General features: G+C 56.2%; 1 protein-coding gene across 2 annotated transcripts; it reads left to right on the top strand.

The window, feature by feature from the left end:
• Positions 1 to 546: 546 nt before the first annotated feature.
• MNT (MAX network transcriptional repressor) lies at positions 547 to 16,940 on the top strand. Of its 2 annotated transcripts, none has more exons than XM_074263892.1 (6): positions 547 to 839; positions 6,311 to 6,887; positions 7,482 to 7,523; positions 7,698 to 7,809; positions 15,291 to 15,483; positions 15,571 to 16,940. In XM_074263892.1, exons 1-6 carry the CDS (start codon positions 767 to 769, stop codon positions 16,248 to 16,250), a joined length of 1,677 nt encoding a protein of 558 aa, XP_074119993.1. In that variant the 5' UTR covers positions 547 to 766; the 3' UTR covers positions 16,251 to 16,940. The 2 variants fall into 2 exon arrangements, with proteins under 2 accessions (XP_074119993.1, XP_074119992.1); XM_074263891.1 differs by lacking the exon at positions 547 to 839 and adding an exon at positions 2,888 to 3,660.
• The last annotated feature ends 7,686 nt before the right edge of the window (positions 16,941 to 24,626 follow it).

Here is a 24,626-nt window from a genome sequence, read left to right as displayed (position 1 = left end):
TGGGGGGCGCGACTCTTCCTCCTCTTCCTACTGTTCCTCTTCCTTCATGGAACCCACATGGCACTCGTGTGAGCGTCAGACCTTAACCTTCCTATCCGAGGCGGGACCCAGAGTGGCTCCCCTCGCAAACGCCGCCTAGCCAGGTCCTAGGCCCCGGGGTGCGCGCCAGGCCGGGCACTAGGAGGGGGCTGCGCTAGGAGGCGGAAGTGGAGCGCGGATGCCGGGGCCGCCCTAGCCTAGTCCAGCCCCGCCCTCGGCCACGTGTCAACGCGCTCGCCCGTCAGTCGGCAGGCGGGGCTTGGTCCGTGGGGCTCCGCCCAGCGCGAAGCGCCGCTCCGGAGCCTGGGCGGGCGGGGCTCCGGTCCGGGCTTTGGCGGCGGCCCCGGTGTAGTAGCGGGGGCGGCGGCCGGGGGCAGCGCGGCTGCTTCCCCTTGTTGTGTGTCGGTGCCTCCTCGCCATCTTGTTGCAAAGCCCTTTCTTGTCGGCGGGACTCGAGGGGGCCGCGGGGCGGGAGGCACCGGGCGGGAGGGGCGGGCGGGAGGGGCGGGCGGGAGGTGGTGCCGCCTCGGGGGGGTTTTGGGACTGCACCCAAGCATTTTTTCCATTTTTATTTTTTTGCAACTCCCGTTTTTGGGGGCCGTTTTCGGGGAGCATCTTTCCCGAGATCCCCCAGCGGAGTGCCCCGAGGCTCGTCCGCCCGGCCGGCTGCAGCCCCCGGAGGCCAGCCCGCCCGCCTGCCCCGCGGCGCGCCCCCGCCGCCCGAGCGATGAGCATTGAGACGCTTCTGGAGGCGGCCCGCTTCCTGGAATGGCAAGCGCAGCAACAACAGAGAGCACGTGGTGAGCGAGCCGGGCTGGGCCCCGGGGGCGCGGGGGGGACCCCGGCTGGGGCGCGGGGGGCGGGGGTGAGGCCGCGCTGCGCGCTCGCGGTGCCAGCTCCGGGAGTCATTAGCATTCTGCCGGGGGCCTCAGCTCCTCCCGCCGCTTCTCCCCGCAGCCCCCACCCTTTGGGGCGCCCCTTGTCCAGCCGGAGACTGAGGGGAGGGGTTGGTCCTGCGGGGGATAGGCGCCTTTGACTGTCACCGTACATGTTTGGGGGCTGCTAGGGGTCGGCGCGGGGTGGGGGGATGGAGCAGGGCGTGCATGACCGATGCGCGCGTCGGGGCGTGTGGTATTATCGGGAGGGGATGCGGGGAGATGCGCGTACACGAGTGTGCGTGTGTAGAGTACACGGGTGGGGGTAGGGATTACTCTACGCCGAGAGGCTCCCTGTTTCCCAGGCCGTGGGGGCCCCCCGGCTGGGCTGCGCGCGGCTGGGGGCGGGGGCGGCCTTTGCAGAATGAAATGACATCGCTTGTCATATGATCCTGAGCCGGCCCCGCCTGACCCCGCCCCCCGAGCTGGGCTGGGGTGGATTTTGGGGGTCCGCTGCTGATCCGGACCCGGAGGATCACCCGGGGCGTCGGGCAAGCCCCTCCCCCACAGCCCCTCCCCAGGCCGCGAACCCCCTCCCCTGCCGGGTGGAATGTAGAGGGTCTGCGCGCTCCAAACTCGCTCTCGCCTGGAATGTTGCGTGTGTCTGTGTTCCAAGCTTGTTGGTTACTTGGGGCTGATGACGTGGACGCGCTCCGCCCCCGAACACGTGCACCGGGGACACTCCCGCTGGGGACTGGGCCGCTGCTACTTCCCCGCAGACCTAGGTTCCCGGAGCGGGGGAGGAGGGGCGGGGTAAGAGGCGGAGCTGGGGAGGGGGCCCAGCCCTAGGGCCCGAGGCGGCACCCGGAGAGAGCCTGCAGGAGGGAAGTGACCTGACCCTTCCTTGCCTCTTCCCCCTCCCTCCAGGTTTCCTGCTTTTACCTTGGGGGTGTTTGAAGGAAACCCCCGGGATTCGGAGGCCATGTAGTAAGACGTGGAGACCCTGGTCTGTTCTTACCATTCATCTCCCTGCCACGGAGCGGGGGGAGGGGGTTCTGGGCCCCTGCCTAAGACAGGGGTGGCCCGTGGGGGTGGAGCATTTCTTTGGCATTTTGAGGAGGGACCCTTTTAACGTTCGGGCCCTCGGGCTCCCAGGCCCCAGCCCCGACCCTTAGACTTCCTTTTGGGAGGAGTGATGAAGGTTTGTTTCTCTGTCGAATCTCTCTGGGCAGAAGGACATTTATCCTCCAGCCTCCATCCAGCTTTCCAAATGCGTGCGTGCATGCGTGCAGGATCCCAGTTAGCTTTCCCCGCCCCCGCCCCCTTCGCCCCTCCCCCTCCCCAGCCAAAAAAAAAAAAAAAAAAGGAAAGAAAGAAAGAAATCTTGCACTCCAGCGCTCCCTTCCTTTCCCTCCGTGTCTATTGTTGCTTCAGTGATGAGTCATGCTGGAGGTTGTAAGTGTTGTGTGTGCGTGTGTGTGTCGAGGCCGCGCCTGCAGCGCGCGCACGTATGTGTGTTCAAGTGTGCGCACGCGGGCGCGTGCATTCAAGAATCTCCGAGCTGGGTGGGTACCTCCACTGGGGCAGAGAGGGAAAGGTACGTGGGAGGGAGGGGGCTGGCCTCTCAAGGTCAGAAGTCTTCTCTGACTGAGAAAATGCCCGGGGTCTGGGATCTCGGATCTGGAGGGAATTGTGGGGACCTCCCTCCCTGCCCTGGCATCCCCCATCCCTCTTGCCCCCAGTTCCCAGGCTGGCCGGGGCCCAGCATGGAGCGTTCAGTAGTGCTGGGGCAGCCCCCTTTTCCCAGGTGGCCCTCATGGATCGCCCCTTTTCCGCAGCCCCTCTGCTTTTGTAAGGACCTCTGTGCTGTGCCCAGTTTTCCAAAGCCAGCCAACCGCAGATGCAGCTTAAGCGAGAAAGGAGGGAGGAGAGAGCTGGGCCGCTGCTTTCCCTCCTCAAGGCCCCTGACTCACGGCGGGGGAACCTTGGGATTCTCCTACCCCTGAGTCCACACCAGGGTCTGCTCCGAATCTGTCTCCCCAGAATTCCCCACTCTGCAAGCTAGTAGAGAAGAAAGGCTGGAGAGTCAGTTGAGGGAGATCTGGAGGAAAGAAATCTGGCTCTGGGTCTCGGCTAATCCCAGGGGCTTTCCCCTGGCCTCTGAATACTCTGGGCCTCCATTTGGGATTAAAGAGCAACCAGAGAATTAATTCAGTATGTTTGAAGTACCTGATGTGTTCAGGCTCTGGGGCAGCACAGTTTCATTAAGAACCTTGCCTCCCCTCATGGAGCATCCAGTCCAGGGCTAAGACATAGCTGGAAGGTAAGGTCTGAGGTATAAGCCCATTAACCCGGGTACTGGGACAAGGCTGCTGCTGCCCCTTCCACAACACCCACACTGCTCACCTGGATCCAGCGCTTTCCTTTGCCAGGTGCTTTCTGGGGGTTCTGTTATCTCGATTCCCGCCCCCCCAGGGCCTCCGGGAGATGAGAGGTTACTCTGGGCCTGTGGCTAAGGTCTCATGGCTCCCTCTCCTCTGTCTTACTGCCTCACTGATCTTAGAGTTCCAATGTTAGGAGGTCATCCAGCTCAATCTCTCCCACAGCCTGACTTTGCTGCAGTCCCCACCAGGTCCCATGAGGCTTCTCTTCCTCCCCTTCTGGGGAGACACTTGGAAGGCTTGGAGGTTGGACTTTGGAGTCCAAAAGACTCATCTCGCAGCCATAGAAGACTACTGTCTCTGCGGTAGTATTTCATCAGAGCTTGGATTAGTTAAACTATGGGAAACTCCTCCCAAGCTTTTAGGAAGGTATAGTCACCTGCTGCCCCAACACCATCTTTCAGAACCCTGGACTAGAGAGGCCTGGTGCCGCCTGAAGGGAGGCAGCCACAGGCGGTTGGGAGACAGGAGGAGGGGCTTGTACCGGTACAGGACAGAGTGTGAGAGAGCAAATGTGTCTGTGTGTGTATGTGTACATGTACAAGCATACTCTGTGGAGGGAGGGAGGATGGCCAGAGTTTAAGCCCAGCTTTCTCTGCCAGGACCCCTTGGGCTTAACGTGATCCTATCATTCCAGGGGGCAGGGGGAGGAATGAATGAGCGGCACCTCTGAGCCCGTCATCTGGGGGAGCCTGAATGCACAGGGTCCCCAGAAATCCTCAGTGCCCCAGTGCTGCCCTGGCCTGTGCACACATGTTTGCAGGGCCTTTCTCCTTTAACTAGCCCCCCCCCCACTTTTAGGGCAAGGATCACCTTTGAGTCTTTGTGGTCCCACGACTTGAGGCTGGGGAGGATCATTTAAGGGAGCCTGTGGTTAGTGGTGCTGGAGATCCTTGAGGCAAGTCCTGAGCCTCTCCAAATCGCCATTTTTGAGGAACCAGGAAGGAGCTTGGGCTGAGCTAAGGGAAGATACAGTAGACAGATTGGAGAGCACTGGGCCTCCAGTGCCAGGCCCTTCCTCTTGGCTTTGAACTGAGAGGGGGAATGATCCCGAGTTAGCCAAGGTGATCAATGAGAATGGTTGTTTGAAGGAGGCAGGAAACTGAGGCAGAAGGTGGAAGAGGGCTAAGTATAAAGGGCTGTGTGTTGGGCCCCAGCAAGGCCCAGCTCCTCTCTCTCCTCCTTTTCCTTCCTGCTTTCCTCCTCTTCCCCCAGGCCCCTATTTGGTGGTGCTGTACTGAGCTGTTCTTTGGAAGGGAGGAGCACACACACACACACACACACACACACACCTTATCAAAGAGCCAGTCCTGTTGGGAAGAGCCTTCCAGTTAAGAACCTTTCCCCCTCCCTTTCCTTCTCCCAGAAGGAGGTGGGGGAATGGAACCTGGCGGCCTAGGGTCTCTGATTGGCCAGAGGGCCCCTGTGGCCAGACTGCAGTTCCAGAGCAGTTCTCCCCCCTCCCCCTCCCATGTTGGTGTTCCTGGGCCCCGCCTCTGAGCCTGCCTCCCTGGGGTGACACATTTGAGGCGGATCTCAGCACACATGCAAATGACCTGCTCCTCCTGTGCCCTATCATCACCCCCAGCCCTGGGTTTCCAGGGCACTCAGGGTAGGGTGACCTGATAATCGGGCCCAGAGCCAGAAGAGAGGTAGAAGGGAAAGGGCAGGCAGACCACCCTCTGCCAGCCCTCAGACACAGGGCAGGGCTTGGCAGAGGGGATCTGTGTCTGGTTTCTGATGCTGCCCTTTTGGGCTGGAGCTGCCTGGGTTCACTGGGCTACCCTGCTCTTCTTCCTCCGGCTCTCAGGGTTTAGCCAGCCTGGCATATTCTCACCTTTTGCTGGACCCACACTCCCAGAGGAAAAAAAAAAACAAAAAACAAGTGCAGCAGGTCTCATGATTCTTTCCAGTCACCCCTGGGAGCCTTTCTGGGGCCAGAAGCCACCACGCTGGTTCCACAGGAGCATTAGGCCCTGAGAGGGCACAGATTGGTTCCTTGCTGCTTTGAGATCTGCCCCGGGGCCAAGAATTCCAGGCTGGGGAAGCTTGACTTCCCAGACCTCCCTTTGTCCCTTCTTTCCTGGCTGTGTGACCCTGATCAAGTCACTCTCTGAACCCCTCTGCCTCACTCAAGGGGTGGTCATAACAGCGGCACCTTTTTATCACAGCAGCACAGATTGTGGTCATCTCATTGGATCAGAGGATCAGATGAGGAAGGATGTAGAAATGTTCCATCGATGTTAATGTCCGGATCACTCAGTAGGAAACCAGGCTTCTAATCATTGGATCCCCCAGCATTAAATGGGGGGACAGCTTGGAGGCAACATAAGTATAGACAGAATACACCAGATGAATCCATCTTATCTGGGTGGGGAGGATCAAGGAGGGCTTCCCAGAAGAGGAGGCACTCTGGGAGCTGAGTCAGGGCATTTCTAAGCTCTTGCTTCATCTTCCCTGTTTGTAAAAGGAGGAAGGGAGGGAGCTGGCTTTGCTGACCTCTAGGTTCCTTCTCTGGTATTGGGGAGGCTGGAACCAGGGCAGACCTCAGGGAGATGCGGCCCATGGGCCTCCAGGCAAGTGAGGAAGAAGCTTTTGTGGCCCTTAAACCTGACTTGTTGGATCAAGGCCAGTGCCCGGGACCTGGCATCAGGAAGGCTCAGGGCACAGCCTCCCTTCTTAGCTGAGGGATGGATGGCTTCTCCTTTGTTTGCCTCAGTTTCCTTGTGTGTGACAGGTTGGGAGGAGCAAATGAGCTGACCTTTGTAAAGTGTTACAGCGCAGTGCCTGGCACGTATAATAGGTGCTTAATCAATGCTTGGTCTTCTCCCCTAATCCACCGGGACCCCCAAGCTCCTGGAGGTCACCTGGGCCCCAGGAAGTTAGTTGGTGGTGTACCCTGGCCCTGGCATCAAGTCGAGCTTGCCTGGTCTTTATTCTCTCTTACCCATGCAGAGGAACATGAGAAACTTCGGCTGGAGCGGGAGCAGGAGCAGAAGGCCAGCACCACGCGGGTTAATCATATGCTGCCCCCTGAAGAGCCCCGGATTGAGGCCCCCCCACTTCCCTTGTCCCCTCCAGCTCCACCACCTGCACCTCCACCCCCTCTGGCCACCCCAGTGACTGTTATCCCCATCCCTGTGGTGACAGGCTCCCCACAGCCGATGCCTCCCCCTCCCCCTCTCCCACTGCCCCCTGCCCAGCCGCTAACCCTAGCCCCACGACAGCCAGCCTTGGTCAGTGCACCCGGACTCAGTATCAAGGACCCCATCCCCCCACTCCCCAGGCCACCAGCCACTGCCACCCCACTTCTGCCGGACTCGAAGGGCACCGCCGCACCCACAGGCAGCCCCAAACCCCTGCAGCCCTTCCCCACACCCATCCTGACCATCGCCCAGCACCATGTGGTCCAGCAGCCCATTCAGCCCCAGCTGCCACCCCCACAGCCACCTCCACCACCAACACTTGCAGCTCTGAAGTTGGCGCCTGCTGAGGAGGTGAAGCCCATCGAACAGAAGAAGAGGCCTGGGGGGTGAGTGAGGGGGCCGCTGGGCCCCTGATTGGGAAGAGGGCATGGGGAGAATTCTCCTAAGGTCTCCTGCCAACCTAGAGCTCTGGGCAGCCTCACCCTTCCTCTGGGCTCTGTAGGGTCAAGATTCTTATTTTCACCTCCCCAAAACCCTTGCCTTCAGTCTCCACCCATCACCCATTTTAATTCAGACATTTTTATTGGGCTTAATAAATTCTGGCTACTCAAAGACCAAAAAACAAACAAACAAAAAAAAACAACCACCTCACAATTTCTGCCTGTGACAAGGTTTGATCTTAATTGGATGCAATAGAAAATCCACACTTAAGTTAGTACAAACTGTCCTAAAGACAGGCCTCACAAGGTCCAGGGGTTGGGGGGCAGTTAGAAGAGGTCTTGTGGAGCTGCAGAGCAGCCAGGAGGGTTCTGGGAGGCCAGCGAGGGGCACCAGGCTGGGAAAGCCTGGAGAAAGAATCAGCTATGGCGCCTTCCCAGGACCCTCTGAGATCTGGCCCCTTTTCACATTTGGAGGTGTGCAGGGCCAGGCCTGGAAAGCCAGCCCGCACCCCTCACCCCCACCGTCTGTCTGGGTTGCAGGATCGGGACCAGGGAAGTCCACAACAAACTGGAGAAGAACAGGTGTGTATGTATGTGTTCTCCCCCTCCCCAAGCTTTTCCTGGGTTCCCTGTCTCCCTGCTACCCCCCCATCTGAGGCCTGATCGCCCTTACTGTTCTCCCCCACCTACAGCCCCACCAGCCCTCCTGCTGACCAGCCGCATCCTCTTCCTCCCACCCCCTCCCCCTTTCCCTAGGCGGGCCCATCTGAAGGAATGCTTTGAGACTCTGAAACGCAACATCCCCAATGTGGATGACAAGAAAACCTCCAATCTAAGTGTCCTCCGCAGTGCCCTGAGATACATTCAGGTACGCAGACTTGGGGGCAAGCTCAAGGGAGGGCCAGTGGTGTCTTCTGGGCCTGCCAGGTATTGGGGAAGCATGGCAGGTGGATTTGTGCCAGCCTGGTGCCCGTTGTAATTGGCAGCTGGGCAGCCTGCGTGTTTGGGGTGGGGAGACGGCTCCCGGGGAGGCCCGGAAGGGGGAGGGGTGTAGGGAAGCTAGGCCGGGCGGGAGGGTTAAAGGCGGGCTGGCAGAGCCGGCTGGGCCTATTCCGAAGGCGGCGCGGCTGCGGCTGCTCGAGCGGCTTCCTCTCCCTCCCCTCGGGCTCAGGCTTCTGCGCCAGCTCTCGCTTCCCCCTCCTTCCTTCTTCGCTCCCCCTCCCTCCTCCACGCGGGCAGTGAGCACATGGCCCGGGCTGGCGCTGACGTCAGCGGGGCTCCCTCCCTGCCGGGGGAAGGGAAAGGAGGAGGAGGGGGAGGGACTGGAGCAGCCAGCCAGCCAGCCAGCCAACCAGCCGAGGCTCGCTGCGTGTGCAGCTGCAGCCGCAGCCGCCGGGGCTGGGGGAAGGGAAGGGAAGGGAGAGGAGGGGAGGAATAAGTAGGAAGGCTGGGGAAGGCCAGACCGGGACGGGAGAAGATTTCAGGGGTTAGCCTTAGAACCCCCCCCGGAAGTGGGAGCACCCTCTTAATTGTAAAAGAAATGTGGTTGGGAAGGTGGGGCAGAGGTTTGTGGGCAGGAGCTGCTAGGGCTTGTAGGAAAAAAGCCCGGATTTGGGTTCGGGACCCGGTTCGCATCTCCCCTACCACTTTTGCCAGGTGTTTTGCGTGAGGCCCTTTACCTGGCAGAGCCCCAAGGCCCTGGGCTTAATTGGAATGCGGCGCTGTTTATTACTTGAGTGACATTGGCAAGTCACAACCCCGGGCCCTTCCCTGCATCTATAAAATGAGCGGGTTAGACGGGATGCTAAGGTGCTTTCCAGCTCGAAATCAATGATTCTCCATGCTTGAGAGGGTTGTTGGGAGGAAAGCACTTCTATTTTCAGACCTTAAAGCAATACATAAACGAGTTACTCTGTGGGCCAGATTCAGAATTTAAATAGGCCACTGACTATCTCTTACCTCACTTCAGGCCTGAGAATCCCCCTCCCCCATCTGTCCGAGCATTTTTTCCTAGCTGGATTTTGCCGCGGGGCGCGGAGAGGGTTGGAGGCTGGGCTAGATCCCGCTGGTTTATAAAGCAGATCTTTTTGAGTTAGGGTACGAGTGGAGCCATGGAGAGTTGTAGGTTTCTCCGGCGGCCCGTTCCCTTCCCATTCCTTGTACCCAGGGGATTAAGGTCAAACTGCTGGAATCCACCCCGATTGCGTCAGATATCTCTGAGCCAAGCTAAGAGCTGCACCTCAAGTCCTGCCCAGCACCGGGCTGTGTGTTGTGGCTCCCGGACAGTTCCCACCCCTTCGGGCAGGTGGTGGGTGGTGAGAAGGGGCGGATTAATATACTTTTAGATTTAGCTTTGTTTAACGCTTTATAGGCTGGATTTGGAGGCCCCGGGGTTCGGACGGGGTGGGGAGTAGTGAGTAGTTAGCTAACTTGGATGGGTAAGCTTCTTGCAGACCTCTAAAATAGGTCCATTCGCCTCCAAAGACAATTTCTGGAACAGTCCCTTCCTCCCCGAGCTCAGGAACTTTGGGCCCAGGTCGGCGAACCGGCTGAGCCCAGAAGGGTCCGAGTTGCGATTCGAACTGGGTGCGAAGTGGTTGGCTCCCAAGCTAGGGTCTCCCCGCCTCGGCTGCGGTGTCTGTCACAATTCGCCCTTTAAAAATAACTCCTTCCGCCCGAGAGGAACCCCCCTCGCTTCGCCCTCGCTCTGCGGCTCCTCCGCAGTGGAGTGGGGGTGGGGACACTCGCGCGGCCAGACCCGCCAGATAAGACGGTTGCCATGGCAGCCGCGAGTTTCTGTCTCCCTGGAAACCGTCGGGGTCCCGCTGGTGTGCACGCGCTCTTGGAGCTAAGGCGGAGAGCGAGAGGCGCGCACCCGAGGCGAAGCCCAGTCACGGAGCCTACTCGGCTAGGGAGGAGCCCAGGTCTCTCCCAGCCCCACCACCACCACCCACGCCAGGCGGGGGCGGAGCCTGCTCCCCTGTGATTGGCAGCCGGGGGGGGTTCGCTCGTCTGGAGGGACCGAGAGGGTCAGGGCTTGACGTCATTCTGCCCGTTTCCCCGAGGTCGAGGACTGGAGACCTCGGCGACCAGCCTCACCCCTGGATGGTCGTTAGTTTGACTGCTTTCGGCCGCGAGTCGGTGTTCTGATGGCACTGGGTCGAACTGGATTTTAAAAATTATTCTCAGAGCTGAGGCCCCGAGGACGCTCCTCCGACCCCTCCTTTACCCCCTCCCCCACTCTCTCTGTCTCCCGGCGTCCTTTCCGGTGGGATGGGGGAAGGGGCGGGCGGGCGGGCTGGCTCTTGTCCCAGCCTCTTCCCGGCACGGGCAGGGGGCGGAGCCGAAGTCTTCGATTGGCTGGGTGGGAATGAGCCGGCCTTGGGTGCACCATGGTGGGGGTGGGGCAGCAAATGGACTGGTCGCGGTGACGTGACGCAGCAGAGCTAAGCTCCGCGTGGGAGCGCGCGTGCTCGCTGCACTGGCAGGAGGAGGGGGCAGACGGGGGCGGGGCGGAGGTGATTTCGAGGTGGGGGAAACGTGATTGAAATTGACTGTGACCGAGGAGGGAGGCGGAGGGCGCCGCTCGGGAGGCCCGGCCCGCGGCCGCAGCGGAAAGAGGGTAGAGCCGGAGCTCCGGGACGGAGGGCCGACCGGGCCCCCTGCCGGGGAAGCGGCGCCCTCGGGCTAGAAGCATTATATTAAGTCAAGCGCCGCCGAGGGTACACGGCAGGAAACGAAAACCATCTCCCTTCCATGGGGCGGGAACGAAGGCCTCGGGAGGACCTCTGGGAGCTAGGGCCCGGAGTCCGGAGAGGAGGGGGCGGACCCGGACTGGCCTGCGAGAGGCTTTGGGCGGGACTCGGTAAATGAAGCCTAGGGTAGAGGCGGGGCCTTCGCCTGCAGCCTCCAGCCTATCCCCGAGCAATAATGGTCAGGAGGGTAGCTAACAGCACTTAGGGCTTTACAACCAAGGAAGGGAATGAGTGCTCTTATTACCCCCATTTTGCAGATGAAACTGAGGCAGGCAAGTTAAGTGATCTGGACAGAAAGTAAGCTTCTGAGGTGGTTTTGAACTCGTGTCTTCTGATGCCAGGTCTAGTGCTCTGTGGCGCCTGTGCGAAACTGTTCCTTCCGAGCTCCGGCCTGGGCCTTTCTCTAGGAGGAGCGAGCACAGAAATGAGGTCGGGCATCGGAATGGGAAGGAGGCAGATTGATGAATTGGACCCTAGATCTGGAGCAGGAAGAGGCTTCAGAGCGGCTGCTCCAGGGCCCTCATTGTCCAGAGCCACACGTGTAGCAGCAAGGGCCGCATTCGAACTCAAGTCCTAAACTCTTGGGGTACATTCAGATGCTTTCTGCCTTATTCTATTAGAGGAAACAACACGTGCACCCAGATACAAAGTCAACTTCAGGGTGAAGGCTGGGGCACCAGAACGGATGAACTCTCCAACTGAGGCTGGAGGGAAACCAGGGATTCGCAAGCCAGGATCCGATGAAGTTTGCTCTGTACAAAGCACAGGCAGGAGGGAGAACGGTCCAGGCTTGGGGAGAGGCCAGGCCCATGACGCCCAGTGGGAGCTGAAGACTGTGTCTGGGGAGGGCTGGAGGAGGGACAGGGTGGTAGTTGATGAGCTTGTTAGCGTCTGTGAAGGGTTTCCTAAGGATGGGGAGTGTGTGGACAGCAAAGGAGCCAGTGCGAACGGCACCATCTACTGGGAAAGAAGGGTAGGGTTTGATCAGTGTCGGATCATGTCTAAATTAGAGGCTGGCCTCGGTCACAGATTTAGGAGGAAAAGCAATCCTCCCATTGACACATGAGGACCCTGAGGCAAGCAATGGCCACACGTATCCCCTCCTATCCCCATTCACTCTCAAGTTGCTGCTGCTCAGCTATGACCAAAGCTTTAGAATGGGCCCGCTTGGGAAAAGATAACACAGATTTGTAGTAGCTCCTCCCCTGTCAAAGTGAAGCAAAACCACCTTTGTGTGAGCTCGGAACATTTCACATCCATCATCCCCTACCTCTGCTAACAAGGGTGGAATGGGCACTCTTGGTCACTTCTTTTCCTGGACCAATCTCCTCACGTCCCTTTTGATTGTGTCCCGATGGTGCGCCTTGGCCCTTCGATTCTGGCCCACTTCAAACACACGCTGGCCGAGTGGTCTGAGGGTGGCCACCGTGTCCTCCACGATCCTCTTCCAGCCCCAGAGCCCCGGGGACTTCCCATTCTTCTCTGCGGATATCACGTGTGGCAGTGGATATTTTGTAATCAGTAGAGTCGGACTTGGGAAGTGAGAGGATACATGTGACACTTGTGGAAGGAATTGTATCAGGTCTGACCAGGTTTTGAGGAGGAAGTTATTACTGGTTCAGGGCCCCCCTGGGTTCAGATTCTTCATATGCAAAGTAAAAAGGCTGAAGGATGTGGTCTCAAAGACCCTCCCAGCTCTGGAGTCAGGAACCTGATGCTTGGGATTAAAATAAATAAATTGGGAATTATACCCTACCTATCCACAAAAGGTTTGCAAGGAAATTCCTTTGTAAACCTTTGCAAACTCTTATAGAAATGCAAACAACTTTTTATCATTGAGTTAATTTTCTTTTTTTTCTTTTTAATTTTCTTATTTACATAATGTAAATTAATGTAATTTTCTTAATATGACGTACATTCGGAGCTGACATTGGCGTAGCCCAGGATGCTTAAGGAAGGTTTCATAGAGAAGATGACACTTAAATTGGGTGAGATTTGGATAGAAGGAGAGGAAGGAGGGAGTCTTAGTGGTCAGTGGCTCCCCTGAGGGGGAGGCACTGCAAGAGTGAGTGGAAGAAGCTCCAGGGTGAGGGGGAGAGGCTGCCGGACTTGGTGCAACCTGCAGAAGAGAGCTTGACAGAGCCTCAAGCTCCTTTAGGGCCTGGAGATTCCCTCCGAGTGTATCCTCCCCTTGTGGACTCACTTAGCAGGTGTTATTCGAAGGTAGCTGTGATTTTAAAAAAATATCTGGGGTCTTGGTGGGTTCATTGATAGAAATAATAGAGAAAAAGAACCAGGTTTGAGGGCAAGTTGGTGTGTTGGTTTCGGGGATGTCTTGGTTGAAGAGTTGATGAGGTATTTAAACAAAAATGAGCAGCCTTGTGGTGAGCTGCTTTGAACTTTGCTCAGTTGGTTTGCAGACATCAGACGTGCTGCCTGGCTGTGACCTGAAGGTTTTCCAGCCTTGTAGGGCCCCCAGACTGATTAGTGCTCCAGCTGGCATTCCTGTAGGACAGGTGAATTTGGGGGGTGCAAAATAGTTCCCCTGACTGTTGTTCATACACCTTTTTGCAGATGCATGTAGGACCCGAGTGTCAGCCTTTCTCTGGTCCTTTCTCATGCCATGGAGATAGGTCTGTGAGGTCCCTGGCTCCTCGGGGACTATGCCAATGAAACCAAGGCTCTGAGAGCTCCTGGAGAGAAGGCCGGCCAGCCTGGCCAAGATTGGAAGGAGCTCTGTCCCAACTGTTGGCCCTATGTGTGTATGTGTGTACGTGCATGCAGTTGGTTTCTTGAACTCAAGATGAGGAAGCTGTGGCTGGGAGGGATGAACTGGCTCTCTCAAAGTCACAGTTTGGAACAGAGGCTTGGCCATGGTTCTTTTCCCGGGTCGTCTCTAGAAACGTGAGGCCAGCAGATCAATTAAAAGGCTATTTGTAGCAGTAATCCAGAAGGGATAAGGATCTTTTTTTTGTTTTAGCGGGTGACTGTGGAGATGCTTTTTTTTTTTTTTTTTTTTTTTAAAGATAGCTTTATACATTATTTTCTGAACACATTCACACACACACCCTTCCCCCATCCAGCTTGCCTTATCTCATGCAGCAAAGATGAAGAAAGGAAAAAAAAAAGTTTCGCAAAACTAACCACCACATGACTGTGTGTGAGCTTCTGTCTCCCACCTGTGCAGCACAGGGAGGGAAGTACGTTTTCTCCAACTCTCTTCTAGGGCCAAATGTGGTGACTATAATTACCCAGCATTCAGTTTTGTTTTATTCGTTCTGTTTGTGTTCTTTAAAAGATATTTTAAGGGAATAACTCAGCTTTCCTAGCGATTTTAGAAGGAAGGGGGGAAAAAAATGACAGCCTAGCTCACTGGGAGTTTTCTGGGCTCTTAAGCAGAAATGGGGAAGTCAGAGAGAAAAGCCAGTCTGAGGGAATGAGGGGGGGCTCAGTTTTAGGTTTGTCCTGTTTTGAATGGTGGGTACATCCTCCAAATAAAAATTCTGAAAATAAACAGGAGGTCACCTGTAGTTGAAGCTACAGGAACAAATGAAGTTTTTAACAGTACATTTGGAGTGAGAAAAGCGGAAGGCCAGGATTCATTCAGCTTTGAAGAAAATCCTCAGTTCGGAGTCAAGATGAGCAAAAGGAACCAGCAGAGGGGACACCAGGCAGCAGCACGGGTCCCAGAAGGCCTTTGGAGCTGTCCTTGGTGACCCTTCCGAGAGACCTTCAGGGAGAATGGGGAGAAGAGGAAGGGCTTGAAACAGGGACAGATCAAACCACCACCCCCCCTTGCAGAAGTGTGGCCAGGGCTGCTGGGAGGGGGAGGGCTTGTGATGGAAAATACTAAGGCATGTTTGAAGGGCAGGGAGCTGGTGGGGGAAAAGATGGAGATGCTCCAGGATGGGGAACTGGGAAAGAATTCCAACCCAAGTAGAAGGCTTGGAGTTACAAAGGGCAGCTCAGGAGTAAGGTTGGGGTCAGGGCGAATTGGGCTGTGAGATTGGAGGCTCGAGGGGAGCAGAGATCACGAACAGGAACTCTGAGCCGGGAGAGGTGTAGCAGGATTTCAGGCCTCTGTGCTCTCCCCAACTGGGGAGCAGGAAGAGAAAAAATGAATTATGCGGAGTGAGGGGCCGCCCTCCATGGGCAGGGTGAAAGGGGACAGGAGGTCAGAGGTGGAGAGCAGCCAGGAAAGAACTAAACTGCTGGGCCTGAGGCCTGGGCTGGGATTCAGAGCTGAATGAGAGAATGGAAGCACCTTATGGGCAGGAGAGATGATGCAAATCTTGGGGAAACGGCCCTGGAATTGGGAGGAAGCAGAAGGGCCCCCCTCGCCCCTATTGAGATGGAACCGGGGCTCCCCTTTCCAGAAGCAGGCAGTGGGCAGCACTGAATGCCTGACCACACTGTCCCCAGGCTCGGGCCCATAGAGGCTGAGGTTGGGCACACAGTGGGAGCATTTGGGTTTTGTGCCTGGGCTCCCTTCCCCTCAGCCCGGCTGTTGGGCTACGCCGGCTCTCTGGGCAGGTAATTGTCCACTCAGGCACCGGCCGTGATTCCCCTGGACCCCCCCACCCCTGTCCTTCAGACTCTGAAGCGGAAAGAGAAGGAGTATGAGCACGAGATGGAGCGGCTGGCCCGGGAAAAGATCGCCACGCAGCAGCAGCTGACGGAGCTGAAGCATGAGCTGAGCCAGTGGATGGATGCACTGGAGATGGAGCGGGTGCTACGGCAGGCGGGGCAGCCTGAGGACGACCAGGCCTCCACCTCCACTGCCTCAGGTATCCCTCCAGCCTCTCCCCCCGATCCCTGGGGAAGCTTTGGCCTTCTAGCTGCCTCTGACCCTCTTCCCTTCCTCTCCCCAACAGAAGGCGAGGACAACATGGATGAAGACATGGAGGATGACCGGTCGGCCTTGGGGCTGCCCAAGCTGAGCCAACGGCCACAAGCTGAGCTGCTGAAGCCGGCCACCCTGCCCCCGAATGCAGCCCCGGCCACGGCGGCCCCTCACTCCCACCCCGCAGCTCTGCAGCAGAAGCCCCCCCCTCCAGCAGCTGCCGCCCAGACCCTGGTGTCGGCCCCCGCCCACCTCGTGGCCACGGCGGGAGGGGGCTCGACGGTCATCGCTCACACGGCCACCACCCATGCCTCAGTCATCCAGACTGTGAACCACGTGCTTCAGGGCCCAGGGGGCAAGCACATCGCCCACATCGCCCCTTCGGCCCCGAGCCCTGTGCAGCTGGCACCTGCCACGCCCCCCATCGGCCACATCACTGTCCACCCCGCTGCCCTCAACCACGTGGCCCATCTGGGCTCCCAGCTACCCCTCTACCCGCAGCCGGTGGCTGTGAGCCACATCGCCCACACCCTTTCCCACCAGCAAGTCAATGGCACGGGCGGGCTGGGGCCGCCAGCCACAGTCATGGCCAAGCCGGCTGTGGGTGCCCAGGTGGTCCACCACCCCCAGCTGGTGGGCCAGACGGTCCTGAACCCAGTGACCATGGTCACCATGCCATCCTTCCCCGTCAGCACCCTGAAGCTGGCCTGAAGGGGGCGTCACTCGGAGTTCCCTGGCACCCCTCCCCACCAAGCAGCTCCACACATTCCAGCCCAGCCCCCTTCCCCGCTCTCAGGGGAAGGGCCGGGTGCAGAGACTGAGCCCAGCAGGAGAAGAGAAGGGGCACCGACTCCCCCTCCAAGCTGGGCCAGGAGGGCCCGGGGGCACCGGCCTGGGCCTGCCGCCTTTGGACTTGAGAAAAAACTCCAGAGACACTTTGGTGAGCGTGGTCCCCGTGGCTCTGGTGGCTGCCTCGATTTCCGTTCTTGTCCCGGTCTGTCCCCGCCTCGCCTCCCTTTCCCGTGTAATCAGTGAGCTGTGGATGTGATGTTCTTGGTTTTCGTCCCTCGTCCCTCCGTCCTCCCCGTCCCCACCTCGTGTGCTGCTGATGCTGCTATTGCTCTGTAGGGTGAGGTGGCTGAGCTCTGGGGGCCCTCCCCCGAACCCCAAGGGTTCTTGAACTGGGCCGGGGTGGGGGCTGCCCAACACGGGGGGATGGGAAGCAGGTGGCTCGGTGGGCCAGAGGCGTGGAGGAGCCGGGTGGGGGCCCCACCGTCCGAGGGTGCCCCCCCCTTTCCCTCAGCCCACACTACAGTCTGATCGATCCATCTGAGGTCACTGTGATTTGTTACAGTAGGAACTATTTAAGACAATTCTCTACTAATAATAAACCAAATGAAAGAGAAACCAGGAGGATTCCCGTGGGGCTTTGTTGCTGATCTCTTCTTCTCCCCACTCCCAACCCCTGACATCTGCTTTGATGGAAGAGCCTAGAACACCAGAGGGACCCATGTGGTCCCAGTGGGGCCGCCCCCCCCCCCCATGCCTGAGAGGAATAAAGAGTCAGGAGAGGGCCCAGCCCCTTCTCTCTCCTCGGGGGCTCTAGGTCCCCAGCTGCGAGGGGAGCAGCCTCAAAGTCCCCTGCACCCCCAGCCTTCCCTTTGCTCAGCTCTGTGGACTTGTAACTGGTGGACGTGTGTGCATGTGTGTATCTGCATGCTCAGTCCGTGTGCGTGTGTGTCTCTTAGTGCCCTGCCCTTCCCCTGCATCGAACTTGAGGACCGGCCTCGTGCCCGGGGGTCCCGGGGGTTCCAATGGCCGATGGGGAGCTGAGGCTGCAGTGGCACCCCCACCCCCACCCGTTGCCGGCTCTGCACAGGCCGAGCTTCCTTCTGGGCCGGGAAGGCCCGGGATCCTCTCAGAAACTGGCATTTTGGCCACAGAAGTCGCTGCAGCCTGGCCCCCCGGCCTCTCCTCCTGCTCCCCCCGACCCTCCTGCCCCTTTCTGGTTTACCTTTGATGCTTTGGACTGAGCCTGGGGAACAGCCATCTTAGCATCCTGCCTCAGTTTCTCCCTGAGGATGGCTCTCAGGCATTCCCCCAGAGGGGAAAGAAAGGGAAAGAGACGCCCATACTTCGGCCTTGTGCCCCCAACCCTGGCTCCCAGGGGAGGGGGCTTAGGTGGGGGACGGAGAGTCCTGCTCCCCCGGGGCCTCCCTACTAGTGAGTCTGCCTTTGGGGACAGCTTTGGTTTCTCCTCTCTTTTCACATAGTTATTACAAGTGACCTTGTGTAAAACACATGCGCGTACATGTACACTCAGATACCCATTTAGGCACATATATATTCATATTTAGACACATATACTCGTTGCCTTCATGGGGGCTGTTTGGCAAGTATCCTGAGGGTGGAGTCGGGCCCCTGGGCTTCCCAGGAGTGTTTGGGACCAAGCTGAGGCTGCCCTAGGGGAGGAGGAGCACTGTGGGAGGCCGTGGGGTGCCTCAAGCTCCCAGATTCCTACGTTTTACGTCCCCCGTGCCGTTGTGGAGGCTGGGCGTGCCCTCCTGGGGGTCAGGCCACAAGCAGGGGCCGTGGGGACACCTTAGAGGCCCCAGAGTGGATTCTGCCTGGAAGTAAACCCGTCATTGCCTCCAAACCCTCTTTGAGTTCCCAGTTTGTGCTGGGAGGTTTGGGGCGTCGGGGTTCCTTCCTCTGCTTTGCGGATTTCCCTTTGGGGAATTGTCCCGAGCAAGCCGCTCCCTTCAGTCCCTGGCCTGGTGAGAAGGGCTGACCTACATGGTGACACCAGCCATTAGTCACCCTCCACTTCCTCCTCCCAGCTGCTGCCTCCCCCTGCTGGCCTCTAGGAGTCTTCCGCTCTGCTGGGTCCGCCTGGATCCACCTTGGGGGTGGGGCGGGGCGGGGCTGGGTGGGTGTGGAGGCCCAGGTGGCTCTGTGTGGAGAGAATGGATGGCTAGATCTGCTGTCAGTCCTGTCCTTGTCATCTTCCCATCCCTTCCCTCTCCTTTTTCCTTTCTTCCCCTCCCTTCCTCTTTCTACCCCTCCTCTCCCTTGTCCTCTCCTCCCCCTCCCACCTTCCTCTTCCCCCCCCCCTCCCTTCATCCTCCTCCATGGCCAGACAAGAGTGGAATCTAAATTGTGCCTCCCCCCCCTCTCTGGGGACTGCTCCGATACCTCATCCAACCCCCCAGGCACCTGGGACGGGGAGGGGGTCTGTCGTGCTGTGTCTAGAGTGGCTCCCTTGGGTGTTGCTGTTGTGCTGTCTTGTTTTCTGGTCAACGCCGCGATGCTGTAACATGGGGGGCCGCCGTCCCTCCGGTCCCAGCCTCCTCCTTTGGGAGCGCCTCCTGCAGCAGCCCTGGCCCTCCCCGCCCTCGGGATACTGAGCCCTGCCTCTCTCCCCAAACCTCCTAACTTGGGACACACACACACACACATAGACACCCACAGCCACTCACACATCTTACCTCTCATGCTTATTTTATTTTTTTATGTTCTCTAAGTGACTCGCTGGCTGGGAGTCTTTACCTCGAAGGGCTCGGGTCCTCAGGTGGGCAGGGGGAGCACAGTGGGGTGCTGTCGGGCCGCACTTGGGCCCTGCCCTCTCCAGGATGAGCCCCCGGCCCTCCTCAGGGAGGTGGCCCTTGTTTACAGTGAGGACTCAGTCGCTGTCTCTGTTTCCGGAAATCTGAAGCCTCAAGACCCCGGACTGTAGAGATTTTTATGTGTTTGGATACATCTGCTGTGTGAAAAAAAACAAAAAAACAAAACAAAAACAAAACCCTACAAAAACCCTAATTTTGTACATATTGTATTTTTACTATTGAGCTGTATTCTAGTGGCTGTTCACGCTCTAAGACTTTAGGTATCGGGACATGAATATTCTCCATGTAAAAGCACTTGCCTGGAATAAAACATTGAAACAAATAAACCTGCACTGAAATGTGAGTCGGGGGCTTGCAGACACCTCGTTTCTTTGGTGGGGGGGGGGGAGGTTGGAGGGACCAGCCAGAGCCAGAGGTGAGAGAAGCCCTTGTTCACTTTTCAGATCATGGCCAATCGGGGCCCACCTCGGAATGAGGCTGGCCCGTGGCCCTGCAGGGAGTACTGGATCTGGCGCACAGAACGGCGTTGGAATCCCCATGAGAGCAAGGCTGAGGACCACTCACTCGCTGGCCCTCGGTTTCCCTGTTGTGTAAAACAGATGGGCCCCAATGGTGGTTCAGTCGTATCTGATTCTCCGACCCCGTGTGGGCTTTTCTTGGCAGAAACACTAGAGCTGTTTCCTTCCCCAGCAATTTTACATGTGAGGAAACTGAGGCACATAGAGTTCTGAGACTTACCCAGAGACAAGAAGTTTGGATTTGAACCCAGTAAAATGAGACTGGTGCTCTGTGCTCTCTGGGGCACGGGATAATCAGCTCCAAGTCTGCACCCCAGCACTTGGCCCCCCAGCCACAGCTGTCACTCTTCCACCTGTGCTTTCCTGTAGAATTTTCCAAAGGGGCATTCGCGCCCACTATCTGCTGGAAGGCCTGCTGGGGTGCTGACAAGCCGTGACACGGGAGGGGCCTGGGTTTTCCTGAGCAGCATCCTACCTTGGGGTTGTAAGGATGGGAACCCGACCTGGGACATCTCAGGTGCCGGGATCCTCAGGGAGGAAGCTCCGCCAACCAATCAAGGTAGTGGACCTAGCGCCTGTCCTGCAACGGTCCTAGCTGCCAAATCAAGTTAAGTGACCTGCCCAGGCTCACACAGTTAGCTTGTGGGAGGCAACTTGAGACCACCAGCTCTTCTGGCTTCAAGGAAACCCTAAACCAGTGCAGGTGCTTTTGTATGATCTTTGAAACCCCCTTTGAAGCAGATTGGCAGGTGTTCTCTCCCATAGAAGGGGAAACCCTAGGGTTCAACAGGTAAGTGGACCAGCTGCCAAGTGGCCATTCGGTGGCCAGCCTGGGACTAGAACTTTGCTCAGTAGCACCTTAAGCATATTTTCATGACACACTTGAATTTAATGCTTCCTCAACCGAGCAGAGACAGCTCTGGGAGGTGCAAGTGAGGAAGACTGAGGTTGGCCCAGATATTTCTTTACTCGAGTTTCAGAGTAAGGAAAGGAAAACGTGAAGATGGATTTGATGGGAGACTTGTCATAAAGATTCTTGATTGCTTTCAAAGTGTGGGACTGGGGGGTGAAAAAAATGTCAGTTCTTCAGCATTACAGGGAAAAGCTGTGTTTAGCTCACCATCCGCCTTCAGGGGTGTAACGAGGGCAGACCTCAGAGCTTTGCCCCAGAGTGGGAAATTTGGAGAGCATCACCAGCACCCAAATAGGAGGCCTCAACCTTGGCTATGTGTCCCTCTTCAAGGAACCTTGTGATATCTCAGGGCAGATTTCTCCCGGGCTGCATCCCAGGTGAGTGAGTTGTTTCTTTCAAGCCTCCGAAGTACAACAATTATGAGGTAGCTTTTTGTCTTCTCAGTGGTCAGCGCGAGTCGGAGGAAGGATCCTGGGTGGTTTTCTGTAGGTCATCTTAGTTCTCTGAACCCAGGAAAGGGGAGTAGGGATTTCTGCAGCGGGAGATCAGAGTGGTTCTGAGAGGAGACCTCATCCCCACCATCCTCCTATAAACCAGCTGACTCAGAAGGTTGGGGAAGATGTCAAGGGAAATGACTTGGATGTCACAGGGGAGGGGGTATTCTGGTTGACACTGCTTGTGCTCTCCTTTCTGTGCTGATGGAAAGACGGGCCATCCGGGGACACTGACTGGACCTTCCTCTCCTGTCCCATCCCTACTCCTTACATCCCTCTCCATCCCTTTGAGAAACAAAAGGCAAAGCCTTAAGGTAAAACAATACCAAAAGATTTGGTCCTCCATCTCACATCTGGACACTAAGGGGTATCCCCATTTACGAGGTGCTGGCTCCCCCTGTCGACAATTTTTAGAACTACAAAGCCACTTCACTAGGACAAAAATACATTTAAAGAAGGTATCCCAAGTAGAGGTTTTCTTAGTAAAACTCTTCCTTTTTTGATCAGCTGACCTGGGAAAGGGGGTTAGAATGTAAGGATGGGAAAGACACTACAGGGATCTTTTAGTTCCGCTCTCTAATTACATAGATGAGGAAACTGAGCCCTGGAAGACTGCTGGGGATGTTTTGGCATATATTTCTCTCCCTTTCCCCACCTCACCCCCATTTCCCTTTTTCTTTTTCTTTTTTTTTCTGAGGCTGGGGTTAAGTGACTTGCCCAGGGTCACACAGCTAGGACGTGTTAAGTGTCTGAGACCAGATTTGAACTCAGGTCCTCCTGACTTCAGGATTGATGCTCTAAACACTGCCCCTCGCCCCCATTTCTCAAGAGTATTTTATTTTCCCAGATATCTGTAGATAATTTTCAACATGCATTTTTGTAAGACTGTCTTCCAGATTTTTCTCCCTCCTTCATCTTCCCCTTGCCCCAAACAGCCAGCAATCTGATAATGGTTAAATATGTGCAATCCTTTTAAAGATTTGTCATGTTGTGTAAGAAAAATCAGACCAAAGGGGGGAAAACCATGAGGTGAAAATACCATGCTTTGATCCTAATTCAGTCCCCATAGTTCTCTCTCTGATGCAGATGGCTCTTTCTATCATAAATCTATTGGAATTGCCCTGAGCTGCCAAGTCCATCACAGCTGATCATCCCATAATCTTGCTGTTACTAGGTACGATGTTTTCCTGGTTCTACTCACTTCACCCAGCATCAGTTCATTTCAGTCTTTCTGGGTTAAAAACATTTTTCTTCTTTCTTTTCATTGATGGAGGTAGAAGTCAAAGGTTGTGATTGATCTACTGAGGCACTGAAAAAGCCCAACAAACTTTTAACCCAGATGTGAGGCAGATTAGCAAAAAAATATAACAACCAAAGAGGAACTAAAGGTAAATTTCTGGTCCAGATGCTGGAGTCAGAACTAGTACTCCATGTAGCTGTAACAAGCAGGAATAGCCTTATACACTCTCAAATATTTGCAGAGCTCATGTGGAAGAGAGACTTTGGGGGAGAGGGAGAGACTAAGTGGCCAACTGGAAAATAACTCAGCTGGATTCCAGCTGGTAGTTCCCGAGTTTACCTAATTATTTTTGCTAACCACAACCCATGATTTCTACCTTGTTAAAGAATTGCAAAAATTTCAGCACTCTGGGAAAAACCCTTGTCTACCTTCCTTGGTGCCGAGCAGCCATGATGTTGGGACCAAAAAACTCACCTTGGTCACCCTCCTTGCCACCCCCCACCCTCAAAGCCCAGTCATTGTATTGAAAAACTTGGGTAGCAGAGGGAAGAAGCAACAGGGGCCATTGTGCACTTTTCCAATGTACGGTTTATTCATTTACTTTTCTAGTCAATTAGAAAGAGACCTAGCTCTGGACTCAGAACAGCTGGATTCAAATCCTGCTTGATCCCTTACTATGTGTACAATTTTGGGCCAATCATCTCCTCTAGACTTCAGTTTCCTCATCTGTAAAATGAGTGGGTTGGGCAAGATGGTTTCTGAGATCTAACTCTATGATTTTTTTTGTGATCCCAATGTCTTCAAAAGATTTTTTTCATTCTTTATTCTATCTTTATCTTTCTCTTATTTGAGCCTCGAAATAAGTCATGGAGGAAATGTGATAATCCTCCATTACAAATTGCTCTCTTCCCTCTGCTCTCCCTCAGGCACTCACAGATCCAATATCAAACATTTGGATTCTCTTCTAAAATTTAGGAAATTGTAACTAGAGGGGCTGGAAAAGTAGAGGGAAGGAACCCTCAGGGGCAAGTGAAGGAGGGAATGGTATTTGACAAGGTTTTAAACTCGATGAATCTGGGGGTGTGGGCTTCCACCGCTGCTTTCTTATAGGACAACACTAATTTCCAGTACTAGAGTTTCAACTTCTCCAATCTTCTAAGAATTTATTATTTGCTGAGGCTGGGGTTAAGTGGCTTGCCCAGGGTCACACAGCTAGGAAGTGTGTCTGAGGCCACATTTGAACTCGGGTCCTCCTGACTTCAGGGCTGGTGCTCTATCCAGTGGGCCACCTAGTTGCCCCTAAGTATTAAGCACTGATTTTGTAGGCAGCAGTGTGATTTTGAGGCTAGATGGGCAAATCATTTAACCTTTCCGTGCTCCAGGCAACTGTTAGTTGCAAAGCAGGCGCTAATCAGCATTGGGAGAGGGAGTTTCCACAGTGGGAGTTCCTGACATTCCAGTTATGGTCCAAAATTTAAAATGTACAAGGCATGGGAACAAGGTGGGTGTCACGCTGATGCTTATGGACGGCTTATTCCCATTCTGGGGTTAAGGAGATGGAGGTGGACCGGGCATGTGGAGCTTGGTTTCCCTGCCTAGGCTGCAGACTGTGATGGGTCCCTTGACCCGCCCCCCTTTCCCAGTTCACCCCTCCCTCTTGTAAGCTTTGAAGCAGGTGTCCAGGAGTTAAATCCTTGGTGCAAAGCCCTTCCCTCCCAGTCACTTCCCTGGGGCTGTGGACTCCCTCAGAATGGGGGAGGGCTCGCCTTCCCACAAATCCAGCTCCAGACTGGGATTGAGAGCTTCTCTCCGGGGGCACCGAGGGCCAGGCCCAGAGCTCACTGAGAGGGGACACGGGATGACAGATCCCGAAGGAATCCAAGTCAGCAGCTTTGTCCCCTTCCTCCAGGAGGGGCTGATCCGAATAACGTGGGGGGGTGGCATCCAGACTGTGCCAGGTTGGGAAGGGGTAGTTTGACTCAGATTTCCCCCCCCCCCCTTCCAGCTCTACATGTATGGCCGGCTTGGAGTCATCCCCCTGGTGGATTTCTGGATTCTATGGCCCTGACTTCCCAGAATTCCACAGCACAGACTTCCCAGGATTCCAAAGGGGGGTTATGAATTGCCACAGATCACCCAAGAGCGGACAGGTCGTTTGACATCAGCGTTGCCTTGGTCTCGTGACCTGGAGTCACCCCCTGCACTCTCTCCCCATCTTTCAAGCAAAGCCCGGGACCCTTCCTCAAGCCGAGGATGCCCCGGCCCCTCCCTGGGGGAGATAAAATCCATCCTTGGT

Source organism: Sminthopsis crassicaudata, chromosome 4, assembly GCF_048593235.1.
Source record: "Sminthopsis crassicaudata isolate SCR6 chromosome 4, ASM4859323v1, whole genome shotgun sequence".
In the NCBI taxonomy this organism is placed as follows: Eukaryota; Metazoa; Chordata; class Mammalia; order Dasyuromorphia; family Dasyuridae; genus Sminthopsis; species Sminthopsis crassicaudata.
This window is presented reverse-complemented; position numbering and strand designations above follow the sequence as displayed.